We start from the raw sequence: 18,624 nt of genomic DNA, 5'->3' as shown, positions 1-18,624 counted from the left end.
GTGATGGTACAGGAGGGACTGGATGGTCAGTACCTGTCAGTGATGGTACAAGAGGGATTCGATGGTCAGTACCTGTCAGTGATGGTACAGGAGGGGCTGGATGGTCAGTACCTGTCAGTGATGGTACAGGATCGACTGGATGGTCAGTACGCGACAGTGATGGTACAGGAGGGACCGGATGCTCAGTACCCGACAGTGATGGTAGAGGAGGGACTGGATGGTCTGTACCTGTCAGTGATGCAACAGGAGGGACTGGATGGTCTGCACCTGTCAGTGATGGTACAGGAGGGACTGGATGGTCAGCACCTGTCAGTGATGGTACAGGAGGGACTGGATGGTCAGTACCTGTCAGTGATGTTACAGGAGTGACTCGATGGTCAGTACCTGTCAGTGATAGTACAGGAGGGACTGGATGGTCAGTACCTGTCAGTGATGGTACAGGAGGGACTGGATGGTCAGTACCTGTCAGTGATGCTACACGAGCGTCTGGATGGTCAATACCTGTCAGTGATGGTACAGGAGGGATTGGATGGTCAGTACCTGTCAGTGATGGTACAGGAGGGACTGGATGGTCAGTACCTGTCAGTGATGGTACAGGAGGGACTGGATGGTCAGTACCTGTCAGTGATGGTACAGGAGGGAGAGGATGGTCAGTACCTGTCAGTGATGGTACAGGAGGGACTGGATGGTCAGTACCTGTCAGTGATGGTACAGGAGGGACTGGATGGTCAGTACCTGTCAGTGATGGTACAGGAGGGACTGGATGGTCAGTACCTGTCAGTGATGGTACAGGAGGGACTGGATGGTCAGTACCTGTCAGTGATGGTACAGGAGGGACTGGATGGTCAGTACCTGTCAGTGATGGTACAGGAGGGACTGGATGGTCAGTACCTGTCAGTGATGCTACAGGAGCGACTGGATGGTCAGTACCTGTCAGTGATGGTACAGGAGGGACTGGATGGTCAGTACCTGTCAGTGATGGTACAGGAGGGACTGGATGGTCAGTACCTGTAAGTGATGGTACAGGAGGGACTGGATGGTCAGTACCTGTCAGTGATGCTACAGGAGCGACTGGATGGTCAATACCTGTCAGTGATGGTACAGAAGGGACTGGATGGTCCGTACCTGTCAGTGATGGTACAGGAGGGACTGGATGGTCAGTACCTGTCAGTGATGGTACAGGAGGGACTGGATGGTCAGTACCTGTCAGTGATGGTACAGGAGGGACTGGATGGTCAGGACCTGTCAGTGATGGTACAGGAGGGACTGGATGGTCAATACCTGTCAGTGATGGTGCAGGAGGGACTGGATGGTCAGTACCTGTCAGTGATGGTACAGGAGGGACTGGATGGTCAGTACCTGACAGTGATGGTACAGGAGGGACTGGATGGTCAGTACATGTCAGTGATGGCACAGGAGGGACTGGATGGTCAGTACATGTCAGTGATGGCACAGGAGGGACTGGATGGTCAGTACCTGTCAGTGATGGTACAGGAGGGACTGGATGGTCAGCACCTGTCAGTGATGGTACAGGAGGGACTGGATGGTCAGTACCTGTCAGTGATGGTACAGGAGGGACTGGATGGTCAGGACCTGTCAGTGATGGTACAGGAGGGAGAGGATGGTCAGTACCTGTCAGTGATGGTACAGGAGGGACTGGATGGTCAGTACCTGTCAGTGATGGTACAGGAGGGACTGGATGGCTAGTACCTGTCAGTGATGGTACAGGAGGGACTGGATGGTCAGTACCTGTCAGTGATGGTACAGGAGGGACTGGATGGTCAGTACCTGTCAGTGATGGTACAGGAGGGACAGAATGCTCAGTACCTGTCAGTGATGGTACAGGAGGGACTGGATGGTCAGTACCCGACAGTGATGGTACAGGAGGGACTGGATGGTCAGTACCTGTCAGTGATGGTACAGGAGGGACAGGATGGTCAGTACCTGTCAGTGATGGTACAGGAGGGACTGGATGGTCAGAATCTGTCAGTGATGGTAAAGGAGGGACTGGATGGTCAGTACCCGACAGTGATGGTACAGGAGGGACTGGATGGTCAGTACCTGTCAGTGATGGTACAGGAGGGACTGGATGGCCAGTACCTGTCAGTGATGGTACAGGAGGGACTGGATGGTCAGTACCTGTCAGTGATGGTACAGGAGGGACCGGATGGTCAGTACGCGACAGTGATGGTACAGGAGGGACCGGATGCTCAGTACCCGACAGTGATGGTACAGGAGGGACTGGATGGTCTGTACCTGTCAGTGATGGTACAGGAGGGACTGGATGGTCAGTACCCGACAGTGATGGTACAGGAGGGACTGGATGGTCAGTACCTGTCAGTGATGGTACAGGAGGGACTGGATGGTCAGTACCTGTCAGTGATGGTACAGGAGGGACTGGATGGTCAGTACCTGTCAGTGATGGTACAGGAGGGACTGGATGGTCACTACCTGTCAGTGATGGTACAGGAGGGACTGGATGGTCAGTACCTGTCAGTGATGGTACAGGAGGGACTGGATGGTCAGTACCTGTCAGTGATGGTACAGGAGGGACCGGATGGTCAGTACGCGACAGTGATGGTACAGGAGGGACCGGATGCTCAGTACCCGACAGTGATGGTACAGGAGGGACTGGATGGTCAATACCTGTCAGTGATGGTACAGGAGGGACTGGATGGTCAGTACCTGTCAGTGATAGTACAGGAGGGACTGGATGGTCAGTACCTGTCAGTGATGGTACAGGAGGGACTGGATGGTCAGTACCTGTCAGTGATGGTACAGGAGGTACTGGATGGTCAGTACCTGTCAGTGATGGTACAGGAGGGACTGGATGGTCAGTACCTGTCAGTGATGGTACAGGAGGAACTGGATGGTCAGTACCTGTCAGTGATGGTACAGGAGGGACTGGATGGTCAGTACCTGTCAGTGATGGTACAGGAGGGACTGGATGGTCAGTACCTTTCAGTGATGGTACAGGAGGGACTGGATGGTCAGTACCTGTCAGTGATGGCACAGCAGGGACTGGATGGTCAGTACCCGACAGTGATGGTACAGGAGGGACTGGATGGTCTGTACCTGTCAGTGATGGTACAGGAGCGACTGGATGGTCAGTACCTGTCAGTGATGGTACAGGAGGGACTCGATGGTCAGTACCTGTCAGTGATGGTACAGGAGGGACTGGATGGTCAGTACCTATCAGTGATGGTACAGGAGGGACTGGATGGTCAGTACCTGTCAGTGATGGTACAGGAGGGACTCGATGGTCAGTACCTGTCAGTGATGGCACAGGAGGGACTGGATGGTCAGTACCTGTCAGTGATGGTACAGGAGGCACTGGATGGTCAGTACCTGTCAGTGATGGTACAGGAGCGACTGGATGGTCAATACCTATCAGTGATGGTACAGGAGGGACTGGATGGTCCGTACCTGTCAGTGATGGTACAGGAGGGACTGGATGGTCAGTACCTGTCAGTGATGGTACAGGAGGGACTGGATGGTCAATACCTGTCAGTGATGGTACAGGAAGGACTGGATGGTCAGTACCTGTCAGTGATGGTACAGGAGGGACTGGATGGTCAGTACCTGTCAGTGATGATACAGGAGGACTGGATGGTCAGTACCTGTCAGTGATGGTACAGGAGGGACTGGATGGTCAGTACCTGTCAGTGATGGTACAGGAGGGACTGGATGGTCAGTACCTGTCAGTGATGGTACAGGAGTGAGAGGATGGTCAGTACCTGTCAGTGATGGTACAGGAGGGACTGGATGGTCAGTACCTGTCAGTGATGATACAGGAGGACTGGATGGTCAGTACCTGTCAGAGATGGTACAGGAGGGACTGGATGGTCAGTACCTGTCAGTGATGGTACAGGAGGGACTGGATGGTCAGTACCTGTCAGTAATGGTACAGGAGGGACTGGATGGTCAGTACCTGTCAGTGATGGTACAGGAGGGACTGGATGGTCAATACCTGTCAGTGATGGTACAGGAGGGACTGGATGGTCAGTACCTGTCAGTGATAGCACAGGAGGGACTGGATGGTCAGTACCCGACAGTGATGGTACAGGAGGGACGAGATGGTCAGTACCTGTCAGTGATGGTACAGGAGCGACTGGATGGTCAGTACCTGTCAGTGATGGTACAGGAGGGACTGGATGGTCAGTACCTGTCAGTAATGGTACAGGAGGGACTGGATGGTCAGTACTTGTCAGTGATGGTATAGGAGGGACTGGATGGTCAATACCTGTCAGTGGTGGTACAGGAGGGACTGGATGGTCAGTACCTGTCAGTGATAGTACAGGAGGGACTGGATGGTCAGTACCTGTCAGTGATGGTACAGGAGGGACTGGATGGTCAGTACCTGTCAGTGATGGTACAAGAGGGACTCGATGGTCAGTACCTGTCAGTGATGGTACAGGAGAGACTGGATGGTCAGTACCTGTCAGTGATGGTACAGGAGCGACTGGATGGTCAGTACCTGTCAGTGATGGTACAGGAGGGACCGGATGGTCAGTACGCGACAGTGATGGTACAGGAGGGACCGGATGCTCAGTACCCGACAGTGATGGTAGAGGAGGGACTGGATGGTCTGTACCTGTCAGTGATGCTACAGGAGGGACTGGATGGTCTGCACCTGTCAGTGATGGTACAGGAGGGACTGGATGGTCAGCACCTGTCAGTGATGGTACAGGAGGGACTGGATGGTCAGTACCTGTCAGTGATGTTACAGGAGTGACTCGATGGTCAGTACCTGTCAGTGATGGTACAGGAGGGACTGGATGGTCAGCACCTGTCAGTGATGGTACAGGAGGGACTGGATGGTCAGTACCTGTCAGTGATGGTACAGGAGGGACTGGATGGTCAGGACCTGTCAGTGATGGTACAGGAGGGAGAGGATGGTCAGTACCTGTCAGTGATGGTACAGGAGGGACTGGATGGTCAGTACCTGTCAGTGATGGTACAGGAGGGACTGGATGGCTAGTACCTGTCAGTGATGGTACAGGAGGGAATGGATGGTCAGTACCTGTCAGTGATGGTACAGGAGGGACTGAATGGTCAGTACCTGTCAGTGATGGTACAGGAGGGACAGAATGCTCAGTACCTGTCAGTGATGGTACAGGAGGGACTGGATGGTCAGTACCCGACAGTGATGGCACAGGAGGGACTGGATGGTCAGTACCTGTCAGTGATGGTACAGGAGGGACAGGATGGTCAGTACCTGTCAGTGATGGTACAGGAGGGACTGGATGGTCAGAATCTGTCAGTGATGGTAAAGGAGGGACTGGATGGTCAGTACCCGACAGTGATGGTACAGGAGGGACTGGATGGTCAGTACCTGTCAGTGATGGTACAGGAGGGGCTGGATGGCCAGTACCTGTCAGTGATGGTACAGGAGGGACTGGATGGTCAGTACCTGTCAGTGATGGTACAGGAGGGACCGGATGGTCAGTACGCGACAGTGATGGTACAGGAGGGACCGGATGCTCAGTACCCGACAGTGATGGTACAGGAGGGACTGGATGGTCAGTACCCGACAGTGATGGTACAGGAGGGACTGGATGGTCAGTACCTGTCAGTGATGGTACAGGAGGGACTGGATGGTCAGTACCTGTCAGTGATGGTACAGGAGGGACTGGATGGTCAGTACCTGTCAGTGATGGTATAGGAGGGACTGGATGGTCAGTACCTGTCAGTGATGGTACAGGAGGGACTGGATGGTCAGTACCTGTCAGTGATGGTACAGGAGGGACTGGATGGTCAGTACCTGTCAGTGATGGTACAGGAGGGACCGGATGGTCAGTACGCGACAGTGATGGTACAGGAGGGACCGGATGCTCAGTACCCGACAGTGATGGTACAGGAGGGACTGGATGGTCAATACCTGTCAGTGATGGTACAGGAGGGACTGGATGGTCAGTACCTGTCAGTGATAGTACAGGAGGGACTGGACGGTCAGTACCTGTCAGGGATGGTACAGGAGGGACTGGATGGTCAGTACCTGTCAGTGATGGTACAGGAGGTACTGGATGGTCAGTACCTGTCAGTGATGGTACAGGAGGGACTGGATGGTCAGTACCTGTCAGTGATGGTACAGGAGGAACTGGATGGTCAGTACCTGTCAGTGATGGTACAGGAGGGACTGGATGGTCAGTGCCTGTCAGTGATGGTACAGGAGGGACTGGATGGTCAGTACCTGTCAGTGATGGTACAGGAGGGACTGGATGGTCAGTACCTTTCAGTGATGGTACAGGAGGGACTGGATGGTCAGTACCTGTCAGTGATGGCACAGCAGGGACTGGATGGTCAGAGCCCGACAGTGATGGTACAGGAGGGACTGGATGGTCTGTACCTGTCAGTGATGGTACAGGAGCGACTGGATGGTCAGTAGCTGTCAGTGATGGTACAGGAGGGACTCGATGGTCAGTACCTGTCAGTGATGGTACAGGAGGGACTGGAAGGTCAGTACCTATCAGTGATGGTACAGGAGGGACTGGATGGTCAGTACCTGTCAGTGATGGTACAGGAGGGACTCGATGGTCAGTACCTGTCAGTGATGGTACAGGAGGGACTGGATGGTCAGTACCTGTCAGTGATGGTACAGGAGGCACTGGATGGTCAGTACCTGTCAGTGATGGTACAGGAGCGACTGGATGGTCAATACCTATCAGTGATGGTACAGGAGGGACTGGATGGTCCGTACCTGTCAGTGATGGTACAGGAGGGACTGGATGGTCAGTACCTGTCAGTGATGGTACAGGAGGGACTGGATGGTCAATACCTGTCAGTGATGGTACAGGAAGGACTGGATGGTCAGTACCTGTCAGTGATGGTACAGGAGGGACTGGATGGTCAGTACCTGTCAGTGATGATACAGGAGGACTGGATGGTCAGTACCTGTCAGTGATGGTACAGGAGGGACTGGATGGTCAGTACCTGTCAGTGATGGTACAGGAGGGACTGGATGGTCAGTACCTGTCAGTGATGGTACAGGAGTGAGAGGATGGTCAGTACCTGTCAGTGATGGTACAGGAGGGACTGGATGGTCAGTACCTGTCAGTGATGATACAGGAGGACTGGATGGTCAGTACCTGTCAGAGATGGTACAGGATGGACTGGATGGTCAGTACCTGTCAGTGATGGTACAGGAGGGACTGGATGGTCAGTACCTGTCAGTAATGGTACAGGAGGGACTGGATGGTCAGTACCTGTCAGTGATGGTACAGGAGGGACTGGATGGTCAATACCTGTCAGTGATGGTACAGGAGGGACTGGATGGTCAGTACCTGTCAGTGATAGCACAGGAGGGACTGGATGGTCAGTACCTGTCAGTGATGGTACAGGAGGGACCGGATGGTCAGTACCCGACAGTGATGGTACAGGAGGGACTGGATGGTCAGTACCTGTCAGTGATGGTACAGGAGGGACTGGATGGTCAGTACCTATCAGTGATGATACAGGAGGGACTGGATGGTCAGTACCTGTCAGTGATGGTACAGGAGGGACTGGATGGTCAGTACCTGTCAGTGATGGTACAGGAGGGACCGGATGGTCAGTACCCGACAGTGATGGTACAGGAGGGACTGGATGGTCTGTACCTGTCAGTGATGGTGCAGGAGGGACTGGATGGTCAGTACCTGTCAGTGATGGTACAGGAGGGACTGGATGGTCAGTACCTGTCAGTGATGGTACAGGAGGGACGAGATGGTCAGTACCTGTCAGTGATGGTACAGGAGCGACTGGATGGTCAGTACCTGTCAGTGATGGTACAGGAGGGACTGGATGGTCAGTACCTGTCAGTAATGGTACAGGAGGGACTGGATGGTCAGTACTTGTCAGTGATGGTACAGGAGGGACTGGATGGTCAATACCTGTCAGTGATGGTACAGGAGGGACTGGATGGTCAGTACCTGTCAGTGATAGTACAGGAGGGACTGGATGGTCAGTACCTGTCAGTGATGGTACAGGAGGGACTGGATGTTCAGTACCTGTCAGTGATGGTACAAGAGGGACTCGATGGTCAGTACCTGTCAGTGATGGTACAGGAGGGACTGGATGGTCAGTACCTGTCAGTGATGGTACAGGAGCGACTGGATGGTCAGTACCTGTCAGTGATGGTACAGGAGGGACCGGATGGTCAGTACGCGACAGTGATGGTACAGGAGGGACCGGATGCTCAGTACCCGACAGTGATGGTAGAGGAGGGACTGGATGGTCTGTACCTGTCAGTGATGCTACAGGAGGGACTGGATGGTCTGCACCTGTCAGTGATGGTACAGGAGGGACTGGATGGTCAGCACCTGTCAGTGATGGTACAGGAGGGACTGGATGGTCAGTACCTGTCAGTGATGTTACAGGAGTGACTCGATGGTCAGTACCTGTCAGTGATAGTACAGGAGGGACTGGATGGTCAGTACCTGTCAGTGATGGTACAGGAGGGACTGGATGGTCAGTACCTGTCAGTGATGCTACAGGAGCGACTGGATGGTCAATACCTGTCAGTGATGGTACAGGAGGGATTGGATGGTCAGTACCTGTCAGTGATGGTACAGGAGGGACTGGATGGTCCGTACCTGTCAGTGATGGTACAGGAGGGATTGGATGGTCAGTACCTGTCAGTGATGGTACAGGAGGGACTGGATGGTCAGTACCTGTCAGTGATGGTACAGGAGGGACTGGATGGTCAGTACCTGTCAGTGATGGTACAGGAGGGAGAGGATGGTCAGTACCTGTCAGTGATGGTACAGGAGGGACTGGATGGTCAGTACCTGTCAGTGATGGTACAGGAGGGACTGGATGGTCAGTACCTGTCAGTGATGGTACAGGAGGGACTGGATGGTCAGTACCTGTCAGTGATGGTACAGGAGGGACAGGATTGTCAGTACCTGTCAGTGATGGTACAGGAGGGACTGGATGGTCAGTACCTGTCAGTGATGCTACAGGAGCGACTGGATGGTCAATACCTGTCAGTGATGGTACAGAAGGGACTGGATGGTCCGTACCTGTCAGTGATGGTACAGGAGGGACTGGATGGTCAGTACCTGTCAGTGATGGTACAGGAGGGACTGGATGGTCAGTACCTGTCAGTGATGGTACAGGAGGGACTGGATGGTCAGTACCTGTCAGTGATGGTACAGGAGGGAGAGGATGGTCAGTACCTGTCAGTGATGGTACAGGAGGGACTGGATGGTCAGTACCTGTCAGTGATGGTACAGGAGGGACTGGATGGTCAGGACCTGTCAGTGATGGTACAGGAGGGACTGGATGGTCAGTACCTGTCAGTGATGGTACAGGAGGGACTGGATGGTCAGTACCTGTCAGTGATGGTGCAGGAGGGACTGGATGGCCAGTACCTGTCAGTGATGGTGCAGGAGGGACTGGATGGTCAGTCCCTGTCAGTGATGGTACAGGAGGGACTGGATGGTCAGTACCTGTCAGTGATGGTACAGGAGGGACTGGGTGGTCAGTACCTGTCAGTGATGGTACAGGAGGGACTGGATGGTCAGTACCTGTCAGTGATGGTACAGGTGGGACTGGGTGGTCAGTACCTGTCAGTGATGGTACAGGAGGGACTGGATGGTCAGTACCTGTCAGTGATGGCACAGGAGGGACTGGATGGTCAGTACCTATCAGTGATGGTACAGGAGGGACTGGATGGTCAGTACCTGTCAGTGATAGTGCAGGAGGGACTGGATGGTCAGTACCTGTCAGTGATGGTGCAGGAGGGACTGGATGGTCAGTACCTGTCAGTGATATTATAGGAGGGACTGGATGGTCAGTACCCGACAGTGATGGTACAGGAGGGACTGGATGGTCAGTACCTGTCAGTGATGGTACAGGAGGGACTGGATGTTCAGTACCTGTCAGTGATTGTACAGGAGGGACTGGATGGTCAGTACCTGTCAGTGATGGTACAGGAGGGACTGGATGGTCTGTACCTGTCAGTGATGGTACAGGAGGAACTGGATGGTCAGTACCTGACAGTGATGGTGCAGGAGGGACTGGATGGTCAGTACCTGTCAGTGATGGTACAGGAGGGACCGGATGGTCAGTACCCGACAGTGATGGTACAGGAGGGACTGGATGGTCAGTACCTGTCAGTGATGGTACAGTAGGGACTGGTTGGTCAGTACCTGTCAGTGATGGTACAGGAGGGACTGAATGGTCAGTACCTGTCAGTGATGGTACAGGAGGGACTGGATGGTCAGTACCTGTCAGTGATGGTACAGGAGGGACTGGATGGTCAGTACCTGTCGGTGATGGTACAGGAAGGACTGGATGGTCAGTACCTGTCGGTGATGGTACAGGAAGGACTGGATGGTCAGTACCTGTCAGTGATGGTACAGGAGGGAGTGGATGGTCAGTACCTGTCAGTGATGGTACAGGAGGGAGAGGATGGTTAGTACCTGTCAGTGATGGTACAGGAGGGACTGGATGGTCAATACCTGTCAGTGATGGTACAGGAGGGACTGGATGGTCAGTACCTGTCAGTGATGGTACAGGAGGGACTGGATGGTCAGTACCCGACAGTGATGGTACAGGAGGGACTGGATGGTCAGTACCTGTCAGTGATGGTACAGGAGGGACAGGATGGTCAGTACCTGTCAGTGATGGTACAGGAGGGACTGGATTGTCAGTACCTGTCAGTGATAGTACAGGAGGGACTGGATGGTCAGTACCTGTCAGTGATGGTACAGGAGAGACGGAGTCAGTCTGTACCTGTCAGTGATGGTACAGGAGGGACAGGATGGTCAGTACCTGTCAGTGATGGTACAGGAGGGACTGGATGGTCAGTACCCGACAGTGATGGTACAGGAGGGACTGGATGGTCAGTACCTGTCAGTGATGGTACAGGAGGGACTGGATGGTCAGTACCTGTCAGTGATGGTACAGGAGGGACTGGATGGTCAGTACCTGTCAGTGATGGTACAGGAGAGACTGGATGGTCAGTACCTGTCAGTGATGGTACAGGAGGGACTGGATGGTCAGTACCTGTCAGTGATGTTACAGGAGGGACTGGATGGTCAGTACCTGTCAGTGATGGTACAGGAGGGACTGGATGGTCAGTACCTGTCAGTGATGGTACAGGAGGGAGAGGATGGTCAGTGCCTGTCAGTGATGGTACAGGAGGGACTGGATGGTCAGTACCTGTCAGTGATAATACAGGAGGGACTGGATGATCAGTACCTGTCAGTGATGGTACAGGAGGGACTGGATGGTCAGTACCTGTCAGTGATGGTACAGGAGGGACAGGATGGTCAGTACCTGTCAGTGATGGTACAGGAGGGACTGGATGGTCAGTACCTGTCAGTGATGGTACAGGAGGGACTGGATGGTCAGTACCCGACAGTGATGGTACAGGAGGGACTGGATGGTCAGTACCTGTCAGTGATGGTACAGGAGGGACTGGATGGTCAGTACCCGACAGTGATGGTACAGGAGGGACCGGATGGTCAATACCTGTCAGTGATGGTACAGGAGGGAGAGGATGGTCAGTACCTGTCAGTGATGGTACAGGAGGGACTAGATGGTCAGTACCTGTCAGTGATGGTGCAGGAGAGACGGAGTCAGTCAGTACCTGTCAGTGATGGTACAGGAGGGACTGGATGGTCAGTACCTGTCAGTGATGGTACAGGAGAGACGGAGTCAGTCTGTACCTGTCAGTGATGGTACAGGAGGGACTGAATGGTCAGTACCTGTCAGTGATGGTACAGGAGGGACTGGATGGTCAGTACCTGTCAGTGATGGTACAGGAGGGACTGGATGGTCAGTACCTGTCAGTGATGGTACAGGAGGGACTAGATGGTCAGCACCCGACAGTGATGGTGCAGGAGAGACGGAGTCAGTCAGTACCATCAGCCATGATACAAGGAGGAACTCCATGGACCAGTGCCGCTTAATGTCCGATATCGAAACTCAGTTGTTTAACAAAGTGTAACTCTGAGTATTGGAATACTTACTGCTGCTGGAAAGTCTACAATGTGGACTGTCACACAGGCTGGCTTTCCTTCTGTGTGCTCACCATCCCACGATTATAGTGTGCGTGAGAATCGCAGGCTGGTGAGTGTGCAAGCTGAGCAATTGGCTTTGTTTAAATCCCAGTCTCATTTCCCTTTGAAAAGAGTAGAACAGATACTGGAATAACCCTGAACAAAAAAGGTACGCACAGCAAGAGGGTGTTTCAGATGATGGAGCGGTCGGTGTCGACTCTTCCAGATCAGTGATCGTTGAGGTGGCTTTACTCGACTGTCCCGAGCGTATTTCAGGAATCACAACAGCTGTGGTCACTTCTGTAAAAGAAACACATGGGTAGTTTTGCAAAAGTTTCATCAAAACAGAGCAACTTCCATCCAATACAAACTAGATAGTGGCTCCACTGTCCGCTGGGGAACTGCGTCTTACTGACCAAGAAGAACTCACATTCAAACTGGCTCAGTGGGTAGCACTCTCACCTCTGTCAGGAGGTCGTGGGTTCAAGGCTCAATCCAGAGATTTGAGTACAAAATCTAGGCTGACACTCCAGTGCAGTGCTGAGGGAGTGCTGCACTGTCGGAGGTGCTGTCTTCCAGATGAGACGTTAAACTGAGGCCCCGTCTGCTCTCTCAGGGGATGTAAAAGATCCCAGGGCACTATTTTGAAGAAGAGCAGGGAAGTTATCCCTGGTGCCCTGCACAATGTTTATCCCTTAATCAACATCACTGAAACATATTATCTGTTCATTGATTTCATTTCTTTTTGTGGGAACTTGCTGTTTGCAAATTGGCTGTCGCTGTTCCTACATTACAACAGTGACGCACAACAAAAGTGCTTCATTGGCCATAAAGTGCTTTGGGACATCCTGAGATCGTGAAAGGCGCTATACAAATGCAAGTCTTTCTTTCTTTCTGGTCTGTGCTGAGGCCTATTTGACCCTGAGATGAGCTCCCGACCACATATCCGCTCCTTCACCAAGTCCGCCAACTTCCACCTCCATAACATCTCCTGTCTCCTGCCTCAGCCCATCTGCTGCTGAAACCCTCATCCATACCCCTGTTACCTCTAGACTTGACTATTCCAATGCTTTCCTGGCTAGCATCCCATCTTCCACCCTCCATAAACTTGAACCCATCCAAAACGCTACTCCCTGTATCCTAGCTCATGCCAAAGCCACGTTTACCCATCACCCCTGTGCTCGCTGACCTACATTAGTTCCTGGTCCAGCAACACATCGATTTTAAACATCTCATCCTTGTGTTCAAATCCCTCCATGACCTTGCCCCTCCCTATCTCTGTAATCTCCTCCAGCCACACAACCCTCCGAGATCTCTGCGTTCCTCCAAATCTGGCCTCTTGTGTATCCCCGATTTTAATTGCTCCGCCATTAGTGACCGTGCCTTCAGCTGCCTGATCCCTAAGCTCTGAAATTCCTTCCCTAAACCTCTCTAACTCTCTTTCTTCCTTTAAGGTGCCCCTTAAAACCTACTGCTTTCCTGTCCTGATATGTGGCTCGGTGTCAAATTTTGTTTGATAACACTCCTGTGAAGTGCCTTTGGTTGTTATACTATGTTAAAGGTGCTATATCAATTCAAGCTGTTGTTGTTCTTGCTGTTGTGATTAGTTGATACTGCTGTTACAATCAGAATCAGTGCCCCTGGGGAGAAAAGCCAGTCTATGTTCCCACTCCTGATCACTAAAAAAACACTCCGACTGGAATGTTTGCTGAAGAAGGACAAGTCTGGGATTGGGCTTGGCTCAGGTGTTGCCAGAAGTTTAAAAGCATTTGAGCAGGTTTCCCACCTGCATCGCAGGCACATGGCGCACTCTGACCAAATAATAAAAGAAGTCAGCCTAACGGACTGGGCCAGTCCAATAGTTTAGACACCTGCCTTTCACCTTGAGAACTTATCTGTCTGCTGGCTTTAAAAAAAAAAATCACTGATGGAATGTGGGCGTTGCTGGCAAGGCCAGCATTTAAGAACATAAGAAATAGGAGCAGGAGTAGGCCATACGGCCCCTCGAGCCTGCTCCGCCATTTAATACGATCATGGCTGATCCGATCATGGACTCAGTTCCACTTCCCTTCCCGCTCCCATAACCCTTTACTCCCTTATCGGTTAAGAAACTGTCTATTTCTGTCTTAAATGTATTCAATGTCCCAGCTTCCCCAGCTCTCTGAGGCAGAAATTTCCACAGATTTACAAACCTCTGAGAGAAGAAATTTCTCCTCATCTCAGTTTTAAATGGGCGGCCCCTTATTCTAAGATTATGCCCCCAAGAACTAGTTTATTGCCCATCCCTAATTGCCCTTGAGAAGATGGTGGTGAGTCGCCTTTTTGAACTGCTGCAGTCCGTATGGTGAAGGTGCTCCCACAGTGCTGTTAGGGAGGGAGTTCCAGGATTTTGACCCAACGACGATGAACGAACGGTCGATATATTTCCAAGTCAGGACGGTATGTGACTTGGAGGGGAACTTAATATAACATAAGAACATTAGAATTAGGAACAGGAGTAGGCCATCTAGCCCCTCGAGCCTGCTCCGCCATTCAACAAGATCATGGCTGATCTGGCCGTGGACTCAGCTCCACTTACCCGCCCTCTCCCCGTAACCCTTAATTCCCTTATTGGTTAAAAATCTATCTATCTTTGACTTGAAAACATTCAATGAGCCAGCCTCAACTGCTTCCTTGGGCAGAGAATTCCACAGATTCACAACCCTCTGGGAGAAGAAATTTTTTCTCAACTCGGTTTTAAATTGGCTCCTCCGTATTTTGAGGCTGTGCCCCCTAGTTCTAGTCTCCCTGACCAGTGGAAACAATTTCTCTGCCTCGATCTTGTCTATCCCTTTCATGATTTTAAATGTTTCTATAAGATCACCCCTCATCCTTCTGAACTCCAAGGAGTAAAGACCCAGTCTACTCAATCTATCATCATAAGGTAACCCCCTCATTTCTCGAATCAGCCTAGTGAATCGTCTGTGTACCCCTTCCAAAGCTAGTATATCCTTCCTTAAGTAAGGTGACCAAAACTGCACGCAGTACTCCAGGTGCGGCCTCACCAATACCCTATACAGTTGCAGCAGGACCTCCCTGCTTTTGTACTCCATCCCTTTCGCAATGAAGGCCAACATTCCATTCGCCTTCCTGATTACCTGCTGCATCTGCAAACTAACTTTTGGAGTTTCATGCTCAAGGACCCCCAGGTCCCTCTGCACCACAGCATGTTGTAATTTCTCCCCATTCAAATAATATTCCCTTTTACTGTTTTTTTTCCCAAGGTGGATGACCTCACACTTTCCGACATTGTATTCCATCTGCCAAACCTTAGCCCATTCGCTTAACCTATCCAAATCTCTTTGCAGCCTCTCTGTGTCCTCTACACAACCCACTTTCCCACTAATCTTAGTGTCATCTGCAAATTTTGTTACACTACACTCTGTCCCCTCTTCCAGGTCATCTATGTATATTGTAAACAGTTGTGGTCCCAGCACCGATCCCTGTGGCACACCACTAACCACCGATTTCCAACCTGAAAAGGACCCATTTATCCCGACTCTCTGCTTTCTGTTCGCCAGCCAATTCTCTATCAAGCCACACATACTCAGCAACAACCTGCTCACTGATGACCGGTTTTGGTCTGCCAGGAACACTCAGCTCCAGACCTCATTAAAACCTTAGTACAAACATGGACAAAAAAGGTGAGGTGAGAGTGACTGCCCTTAACATCAAGGGCTAAGTGTGGCATCAAGGAGCTCAGCTCCAACAACACTGAAGAACCTCGACATCATCCAGCACAAAGCAGCGTGGCTTGGAGGTGGTGGTGTTCACATGTGCCTGCTGCTCTTGTCCTTCCAAGTGGTAGAGGTCGCGGGTTTGGGAGGTGTGGATGAAGAAGCCATAGTGAGTTGCTGCAGTGCATCTTGTAGATGGTACACACTGCAGCCACGGAGGGAGCGAATGTTTAAGGTGGTGGATGGGCTGCTTTGTGCTGCTTTGACACATTGGCACTCTCAGGGAGGGCTGGAGGTCACTGGTGAGGGAAATGCAAACATCTGGGATGCTGAATGAAACAAGCACAAAGGAGGCCATTCTGCCATCATGCCTGTGGAAGCTCCTTGGTAAAGCTATCCAACTAGTCCCACTCCCCGCTCTTTCCCCTTTTTTCCTTTTGAAAGTTACGATTGAATCTGCTTCTGTTATGTATGAAGAAAGAGTCAGACTGAACACTGTGAGCTCAAAGTAAAGTGTGACCTTAGTCTTTTATTGCAGGTTTCCAGAGTGACTCTCCAACCTGTGAAGCCTCCTTAAATACCTGTGCTCCCAAGGGATTATAGGATCCCTTGGGACTCCAGGGGATGAGCCCTCTGGTGGCTGTACAGAGTAACTACAAGTCCACATATATAACAACACTCCCCCCCAAAAGTCAATAGTGTAACTATTTACAATGTGAGTCGATCTGGGGCCCTTCTTGCCCTGGTTGATCGTCTCGGTGTGAAAGCTGGTGTTGTTGAATCATTTGTTGGGCCCTGCTGGGCTGCTGTGCAGTTGGCCTTGCTGGGCTGCCTGGTGTGTTGGGCCATGCTGGGCTGCTGTGGATGATGGGTTCTGCTTCGTGCTCAACCGTGATGTCGGTTGCCACTGGTGTGTATGTTGGGGGATCAAAAAAAGTAGGGTCCAAGGTGGGTTGCTCAGGGTAGTCAGTGAATCTGAGTTTGATTTGGTCCAAGTGTTTCCGGTGAATGAGTCCATTTGAAAGTTTGACCTGAAACACCCTGCTCCCCTCTTTGGCCACGACAATGCCGGCAAGCTACTTGGGACCTTGTCCATAATTTAATACAAATACAGGATCATTGATTTCAATCTCGCGTGACACATTGCGCTATCATGGTATGCACTTTGTTGAAGCCGCCTGTTCTCTACCTGTTCGAGTAGATCAGGGTGAACGAACAAGAGTTTTGTCTTAAGTGCTCTTTTCATGAGTAGTTCAGCAGGTGGGATCCCAGTGAGTGGGACTCAGGCTAAAATGCTCCAAGTGCATTTTCATGGCACCAGAAGTCGAATTCCTGGGGAGAAAGATTGCAGCAGATGGCATCAGGCCTACGGACTCGAAGACAGAGGCCATCAGGAATGCACCCAGACCCCAGAGCGCGATGAAGCTGCATTCGAGCCTGGATCGTCTCAACTATTTCAGTAACTTTCTACCTACTTTGAAAACATTGCTAGAGCCCTTGCACATGTTGCTGAGAAAGGGTAATGACTGGGTTTGGGACAAATCTCAAGACAGAGCTTTTGAGAAGGCCAGGAACCTGCTATGTTCCAATAAATTACTGGTACACTATGACCCATGTAAGCGGTTAGTGCTGGCCTGCGATGCCTCATCATATGGGGTTGGTTGTGTGCTCCAGCAAGCCAATGTATCAGGCAAACTCCAACCAGTTGCATACGCATCCAGAAGTCTGTCTAAGGCTGAAAGAGCCAATAGTATGGTAGAGAAAGAGGCTTTAGCATGTGTATATGGGCTTCGGTTTGAGCTTGAAACAGACCACAAGCCGCTTATTTCATTGTTTTCTGAGAGCAAAGTTATAAACACCAATGCCTCGTCCCACATCCAAAGATGGGCACTGACATTATCCGCTTATGATTATGTCATCCGCCACAGACCAGGCACTGAACACTGTGCTGATGCACTTAGCCGGTTACCATTGCCCACAACCGGGGTGGAAATGCCGCAGCCCGCAGACTTGCTGCTGGTCACGGATGCCTTCGAGAGCGAGGGGTCACCCGTCACGTCTCGCCAAATTAGGACCTGGACCAGCCAGGATCCTGTACTGTCAGGCGTAAAAAGGTGTGTCCTAAATAGAGATTGGTCTGCCATTCCCAGGGAAATGCAGGATGAATTTAATCCTTATTGTCACCACAAAGATGAATTGTCTATTCAGTTTGATTGTCTGTTATGGGGTAATCATGTTTTTATGCCAAAAAAAGGCAGGGAAACTTTTGTGTGATATGTACACAGTACCCACCCAGGCATTGTCATGATGAAGGCCATTGCCAGGTCTCATGTTTGGTGGCCCGGCATTGACTCGGACTTGGAGTCATGCGTGCATCAGTACAACATTTGCATGCAACTGAGTAACGCACCTGTGGAGGCTCCGCTGAGTCTGTGGTCATGGCCATCCAAACCGTGGTCAAGGATCCACATAGACTTTGCCGGCCCCTTTCTCAGCAAAATGTTTTTAGTGGTACTGGACGCTTACTCCAAATGGATTGAATGTGTAATCATGTCATCCAGCACGTTCACAGCCACTATTGAAAGCCTCTGGGCCATTCATGACCTACCCGACATCCTTGTCAGTGACAACGGACCGTGTTTCGGAGTTCCCCGAGTTTATGACCCATAATGCTATCAAGCATGTCAGGTCTGCCCCTTTCAAACCTGCGTCTAACGGTCAAGCGGAGCGAGCTGTCCAAACCATTAAACAGAACCTAAAACGCATGACTCACGGCTCCCTACAGACCCGCGTGTCCCGCATTCTGCTCAGTTACCGGACGAGACCCCACTCGCTCACCGGGGTCCCTCCTGCCGAGCTAATGAAGAGAGGCCTCAAAACCAGGCTCTCCCTTGTACACCCAGATCTCAATGATCACGTCG

The 18,624-nt window shown here is 51.6% G+C and overlaps 1 protein-coding gene across 6 annotated transcripts in view; it reads right to left on the bottom strand.

Annotated features, from left to right (window-relative positions):
- The window catches only part of LOC139275958 (uromodulin-like 1), a 425,626-nt gene that overhangs the window by 375,526 nt on the left and 31,476 nt on the right, over positions 1-18,624 (bottom strand). For all 6 annotated transcript variants that reach the window (XM_070893210.1, XM_070893209.1, XM_070893213.1 and 3 more), the window contains one exon: positions 12,165-12,287. In XM_070893210.1, the coding sequence (XP_070749311.1) occupies positions 12,165-12,287 (123 nt within the window). The remainder of the gene's footprint in view (positions 1-12,164; positions 12,288-18,624) is intronic.

This window comes from Pristiophorus japonicus, chromosome 11 (genome assembly GCF_044704955.1).
Source record: "Pristiophorus japonicus isolate sPriJap1 chromosome 11, sPriJap1.hap1, whole genome shotgun sequence".
Classification (NCBI taxonomy): Eukaryota; Metazoa; Chordata; class Chondrichthyes; family Pristiophoridae; genus Pristiophorus; species Pristiophorus japonicus.
The sequence above is the reverse complement of the archived record's forward strand: the minus strand, read 5'-3'. Positions and strand labels throughout refer to the sequence as shown.